The sequence below is a fragment of the Nestor notabilis genome, unplaced genomic scaffold, assembly GCF_000696875.1.
Source record: "Nestor notabilis isolate BGI_N333 unplaced genomic scaffold, ASM69687v1 scaffold16017, whole genome shotgun sequence".
Classification (NCBI taxonomy): Eukaryota; Metazoa; Chordata; class Aves; order Psittaciformes; family Psittacidae; genus Nestor; species Nestor notabilis.
Window position 1 is genome coordinate 3,702 of NW_009937939.1, and position 7,166 is coordinate 10,867.

The following is a 7,166-nucleotide window of genomic DNA, read 5'->3' on the forward strand; positions in this document are numbered from 1 at the left end:
CTTTGTGCTTCAGTCTGTCCCCCGAGACATGCTCAGAAATGTGTATTACATGAAGATGTGTGTGCTCTGTCCTCCCTGTGGTGTGGGTTGGGTCTGTCCAGTGTGAATTGTCTGTCTAGTGTTTGCATATTGCATGAATCTTTCAGAGGAATCTCAAAAGTTAACGCTGGGCAGCAGTGTTAGCACGTTCAGAAATCATATTGCAGCCTGTCTTAGATGTGCATGAGGAGGCTGCCAACTCAGTAAGCAGTGGTCTGATGATACATGTCTGATGATACATGATGACATGTCTTCCTTCAAAGAAGAGTTCCCAAATAATTAAAAACATGGCTTTAACTGGGGATATCCCAATCTCCATCATTCCTGTCTCATCTCTGTGAAATGTTCTCCATCTTTTATGCTGAAGTATTCCTGACAACTGCTACAAGGATGCTTTGTTGTATTTCCTGCACAGAAATAAGGAGGTTTGCTAGGCAGTGGGGGGTGAAGATGTTAGGTGAACTTCCCACTTTTCTATCCCAGTTTGTAGCTTGATTGTGGAACCTAGATGAGAACCTGATCTTTGAGCAGGTTGACTTTCTTTGCAGACCTTTTTCTTTTTTTTACGTTTATCCAGAGGTTCTCCTCAGCATCAGCGAAGAGTGGCACACCAAATACTTTTGAGTGCAGTAGAGATTTTGGGGAGAAAAATAATGTTGAAGATTGGCTAGCAGAGAAACACTTCAGCTGTGCAAAGGTATGAGTAGAGGAATGAAATGCAATGGAAGGTGTGGAGGGAGGAATGAAAAATGGTGATCTGCAAAATCCTATAAAAGCTGAGAAATGTTTGTTGTTGGGAAGGGGAACAAAGAACCCTAGAAATAGCAATTTGATGGGTTTTATCAAGCCCTTGCATCTTTTAAAGCAGGTTTATTGAGTGCCATGCAATTTGACATGTGAAAGTTTCCCATAACACCTTAAACAAGCTTGTGACTTGTTAGAATCATGGACTCGAAGAACAGCCCAGGTTGGAAGGGACCTCGAAAGATCGTCTGGTCCAACGGGAAAGGGACACTGGAGGAGATTACCTAGCACCCTGTCCAACTGCATCTTGAACCCCGCCAGACATGGGAACGCCACCCCATCCCTGAGAAGCTTGTTCCAGTGAATGATTGATCTCACTGTAAAAAATTTCTTTCTCCTATCGAGATGAAACCTCTCCCAATGCAACTTGTACCTATTGCCCCTTGCCTTCTCCATGTGACTCCTTGTGAAGAGAGAGCCTCCATCCTCTCTGTAGCCATCCTTTTAGGACTGGCAGTCTGCCGTGCGGTTCCCCCAGGCCTTCTGTTCTCCAGGAAGAAGAGACCTGACTCCTTCAGTCAAAGAAGACTCCTTTGGTTCTATAAATGTTCTTCAGATGTGTATCATACTGAAGGAAAACTTTTCACCTGTTCACTGATGTGTGTTCTGAGTACACTCTGTTCATGGTTCTTCTCAGCTGGAGAGATGTCCGTGTCTTCCTGGTGCTGTGGCCAAAGAGGTGAATGGTCTGGTGCCGCTGAACATGTACATTACAGTTCTTCCAAAACTCTTCTGTTGTTACATTTAACCTAACTGTTCAGAGCAAGTCTTGCCAGGCCAGGTTGGACGGGGCTTTCGGCTGCCTGCTGTAGTTGAAGGTGTCCCTGCCTCTGGCAGGGGGTTGGAACTAGATGAGCTTTAAGGTCCCTTCCAGTCAAAACCCTTCTGCCACTCTATGCTTCTGTGATTTGCCTGCTTGTGCTGTTCTGCCAGCTGGGTTATGGTGTAGTGTGCCTTTAACTACAACACAAGTAATTATCTTGAATTCAAAAGTAATTGTAACTCCTACTCCTGCTTTTACTTCATGTGGGGGTTTTTTTTGATGTTTTGTTAGGCAGCAGCTGATCAAAGTCGAGACATCCTTGTTTCTGCTCACTGCATCTTGGACAGAGAAAATTATTTTGTGAGGGTAAGAAGTGGTATCTCTTTCCTCATTTGCTGCGTGCTTTCCTGTATGTCAGTGTTTTTTCTCTCCATCGGTGATTCATGACAAAAATGTCAGTTGTCTGTATTCTTGAAAAACTAAATTTAGAAGTGCAGATTTCTGGCCTCTTCAGTCTCCTTGGGATAGGACTGAAGTGGTAACCCTAAATATGAGCTTAGGAATCATCTGTCTTTGGTGATTTACTTGCTTGTTTGCACCTAACTTGTGTTCTGTGGGTGTGATTAGATGGTGACAGCGGGCCTGGGAATAAAGGGCAGGAGGGCTGATCTGATCTAGCACATTGTCAGTGCTACAGGGAGAAGGTCCTTCCCCTGCTACTTATTTTGCACAGTCTTGGGCTTAATAGACCCCCACTCTGAAGTGATTTCAGCTCACTAACCTGGTGAGAGAAAGTGAATGGTTTTCTGCTAGTCTTGCACTGTAGCTTAAAGAATGAGAGTCTGAATGCCAGAGCTTGTTCCAGGGAGAGCCTGGAAACAAGTGGTGGGAGGTGGAGAGAGGGAGGAGCAGAAAGAAGGGCTGGCAAACAGGGCTATTGCAGCAGTGACCAGTCAGATCAGGTCAGCCACGCTGCCTGGCTTCACCTGTGGAATCTTCAGTGTGGTTGGCCAATGGGTTGTATGGGGTCTATTTTCCATTTCTTGCTTAGGAGGTGGACAGATACTTGAGGCACAATGAATTCTTAGATCTGAGAAAGAAGGAGATGCTCTACAAGAAATGGCTTGAGGATGTTTCAGAGCCACTGCTGCAGAAAATTGAGGACAAGATGGACAGCAAGTCAAGTGCAGAAATACAGAAAAGGAAAGAAGAACAACTCTCTCTCTACTTAGACTACTGTAAAAAGAAGGTATCGATGAGAAGTAAATTCCTGTCATGGAGAGGGTTGCATACAGAGGGTTGTGGGCAAGACACATGGATTCTGTAGTTCTGTGTGTTTCAGTACTCATAAACCTTGGAGTCACTGCAGGAAATACTTGTTGGTTTTCTTGATTTTGCTCTGAATTTCACTCCACTGTCGAGTATCAGATCCCATGATTTGACTTTCTACATCTCAGGAATGGATATAGAGCAATAGAAGCAGTTACATAATTGGCCACAAATAGAATAAGAACAGGCTTTTGCTGTCAGTGGAAACCACTGCACAGAGGAGTTATAAGACTGCAAACAGGCTTCCCATCCAGAAACGAAAATGTCATGGGAATTGTGTCGTTTTAATGAAAGCAAGTGATCACTTCTTCAAAGGTCTGATGTGAAAGACCCACACTGCATGTGATGAAAAGAGCTGCATCAGTCTTACTGCTGAAGTTCTGGGATTTAGGGAATTATGTTGGGTGTCCTGTACCTATCTGGGTCTGCATCAGCCCATCTCACAAGCTTGGGTGGCAGGTCAGGACTTTGCTGGGTGTCCACCAAAAGCAATGGATGCTGTAGTGGGATGTGTCCTTCTCCCTGAACAAGCACAGCTCTGGTGATCAGCTTCCTCCTTTTCTCCTTGCTCAGTGGTGCCTGTTCTCTCATCAGCATGTCTATATAGCAGACTAAAGCCTGTCAGAGAAACAGGACAATTGATTTGCATAAGTTTGCATTAATTGTGGCAGCATATGATAGATTGTGCAAAACTTAAGACACTTCTGTGGTTTTGTTAATATAGTGATTTCTGGCTCTGCATTTCCCTCCTCCTCTGTTTTGTCCATTTTCTCTTGCTCTCTTCACTGCTATTAGGCTTCTCCTTGTCCTGTTCCTCAGATCTTCTCACCTTCCTGTGTCGCTGTCACCAGCCTGTACCCTCTTTCCATACCTATTCTTCTTCCTCCAGTTTTGCTTCTTGCACTCTCCTGTCTTCAGGCAACACTTATACTCCATCCCCAAGTCTGCCAGTGTTTTGTCCCTTCTTCTGCCAGACTCCCCAGTGCTGTGTCTCCCTCTCCTTGTTGCTTCTGATGATTCCTCCAAGTTCTCCACTCTCCTTTGCTTTCCAAAGCTGTCTTCCCCCCCTTTCCTCCATACTCCTCCTCCCTAGTAACACTCTCCTTACTGTCCTTCCAGGTTCTTCCATCTCAGTTTTTCTGTCAGCTTGCGTTTCTGCCTCCTTTATCATGCCATAGCAGCCTTCCTCATTTATCATGCCATAGCAGCCTTCCTCCTTTACCTCCCTTCCTTGACTTCCCATTGTTCCAGTGACCTGCTCGTATATATATTGTTCCTTAAATCTGCCTTCTTTTCACCCCCATTCTCACCTCCTCCTTACCTCCAGTCCCAGGGACACAGACTGCAGATGCATGATGAGGTGGTTGGTCACAGTGTGAAGATGGCGGTAGATTTATTTTCTTTCTAGCACTGGCAGGGAAGTGCCACGCTGCAGCCTGCAAGGACAGGGAAGGTTCCCTGGCCTGGGTTGCTGCTGTGTTAGCCACAGCTCATCTTTTGGAAGCCCAGGGTATTGTAGGTGGTGTGTGCTGAAATGCTGCAAAGGAAGAGACCTTTGTGACTCATGTTTTAAGAGCAGGCTGTTACTGCTTTCTGCCAAGGGGTGTGCGAGTGACCAGACATCAGGGGAAGGAAGGGATCAAACGTGGGTGTGCTGCACAGCACTAAGCACAAGTGACAGATCTCAGCACATACTGTAATGAGGTGATGTGCAATAATAAACCAAGGGGTGGCACTAAAACCCTGCAAATCGAGGCGTGTTAGTACTTAAATGGGAGACGGTGAGTGTGGCTGCTGCTTTCACTTTGAGGAACTGCCAGATCCTGGGGAGCAGAGGCCTCTGCAGAGGCGGCAGCATTCCTACTCAGCAGTAGCTGAAGCCCCATGGAGCTGCCCAGGTGCTCACTTCGTGCCTGGGAACAGCACAGGCCCTTGGGGCCTGGCTTGCTCACCCTTGTGAGCACCTTCAACACAGTGACCTCTTCTGCTGCAGATCCCACATGTTTTGATTTGGACTCATCTTGCAGCGCTCCTGAACTGTTGAGGTTAAAGCATGGTTTTTCCAGCTCTTGAAATCACATCCACAGATTGCCAAAAAGAACTGTTTAGGGCTCAGATCTGGAAGATAATGGGCTGAACATTCCCTTCCTTCCAGGGACCCCTGGAGAACCATCTGCACAAGAAAGCTGAAAAACTTCATTTCCAAGGTTTTGGAGGAATGGCCAAGAGTATTAGGGAGAAGTATTTTATATGTATGCTTGCCCTGCTCTTACTGTTTATTAGAGTGTCAGTGGTGGGTGCTGTTCTTTATTATTGTTGGTTTTTTTACTTCTGTTTTGTTTTCTCCTCTGTACAGCTCTTTGATGCAATTTAGTTAAGTCCTGGCTTATTGGCTGTAAACAGTGCATTATAATATGGAGACAAGCAGTTGCAATTCACCTTTCTCAGCATCAGGCTTGATCAGTGTGTCAACCTCAGTCTCTGTTCAGCTTCTTGATGGCCTGTTTGACCTGGTATTCTTTGGTCTTGGCATCAATAGTGGATGCCAAGTGGTGGTACTGGCTGTTCCCCAGGTAACTCTGGTCACAGAGAACCTGAACTCAGCCTCTTTTTAATATCTGTTCCCTTCTCTGTCAAAACATTTTCCCTTGAGCAAAACTTCCATTTTCTTGACTGCCCTGGCAGTGGTTAGCATTTTAGCCTTTAATTATTTCTGGTTGCTTTGTGAAATCATTTATTATGTACTCATGCCTGTGATAAATTAAAATGGATGGAGGAATTTTCCTGTAACATGTAAGTCACCTTCTTTCAGAGATGCAGTGGGTGAGAATTCAGGAGTCCTTTTCTCCACCGTCCCTGGTGCTGTGTTCGTATCACACCTGGGAGTTTAGGACCTGAGCTGGCTGCTCTCACTGTTTTATCACCAGTAGCTTATGAGACCTGACCCAGTACCTGCTTCTCCCACAGGGCTATGTGATTTTGGATGCTTATGACCCATCGGAGTATGATCCATTCTTCCTGAGGACATCTACAGACTGGTGGAAGGTGTGATAATTATTTATGCTGTCAGGTCTAGGGGCACCCTTTGGCCAGCAGGAAGTTAACAGCTGGAGAGGAGGCAGAGCGTGTTACTGATGTGCTGCTATGGGGCTGGCATAGAGCAACATGTTCTAGTTTTGTTAACTGAGCAAACGTGGGTCCCAGCTCCTACTGCATTTAAGACCAAGTGTGTTTGAAAATGTTTTTCACTGGGAAATGGTTTGGATCCATACTAAGCCCAGACTTGGGGGCACAGTAGGCAATGGCAGGGGGGGAGGTTTGTTTTCCCCATCTCAAATTCATTGTGGCAGCATGGGAAGCATCCTGTCTAACAGGAGTTGGTGTGTTCCCAGGCAAGCTGGACGTGTGCTCTGTAGAAGGCAATCTAACAGTTCAGATGATCTTTACAGAAGCTCACACAAATGCACCAAGGGCTAACAGAAGAGTTATGGAGCGCTTTGACACAAATCCATGAAGTGCAATTCTCTAAATCCCTTCTGGATGCTGTGAGCCCCCAGCAGGTGTGGGGATGGAGCTGACAGTCCATTGCAATGTGTGAACCCTTGCAGGGTTCATCAAGGTCAGCTGCCTCCAGCAGATCAGAGCTCATGTCTGTGGTCTAACTCTGTAGCACAGTGGTTGAATGCACTATATGGCCTGCCTGAGATGCTGAGAGGCTCAGCATTTCTGAGGCCACTCAAGTCTGCCACCTGGTTTTATCCATAAAAAATGAGGTTGATGCTCCTTCCCTGCTAACCAGTGGCACCCTGACATCCACCTCTGACTCCGGTCTTTTGAGACTGACAAAGTGCTTGTGTTGGTGGTGTAAACATGACATAGTTGTCTCTGTTACAGGTTTCAACACCAGCTTTACAGGATCCTCTGTTAAGAGACATTCAAAGAAAGCTTATTGAGACAGGCATTATCAAGCAGTGCGAGACAGGTATTTTAAACAACTGGTATCCCTTGGAAGTGTTTCATACTGGGGGGATGTCCTTGCTTGTGACAGTAGGTGCTCACATGAGGCACTTGTTACTTCCTGCCAGGAAGACCATGCTCCACCAGAGAGCTGAACAAACTCAGCAGAGAACTGCCACTGCTTCCTTTGAGCCGGCAACATATGGATGCAATTGAATGGCTGAAGATACCACACACCTACATTGCTAGTGACGTCTACCAAAGAAAGAGGTAA

The 7,166-nt window shown here is 46.0% G+C and overlaps 1 protein-coding gene across 1 annotated transcript; it reads left to right on the forward strand.

Moving 5' to 3' along the window:
• Positions 1–616: 616 nt before the first annotated feature.
• FAM228B (family with sequence similarity 228, member B) lies at positions 617–7,166 on the forward strand (the record flags this gene model as incomplete). The annotated part of the gene is made up of 6 exons (XM_010019081.1): positions 617–736; positions 1,898–1,972; positions 2,658–2,855; positions 5,903–5,980; positions 6,830–6,917; positions 7,021–7,166. Coding segments are annotated over 6 exons (705 nt in total), but the record flags the coding sequence as incomplete, so codon positions are not given.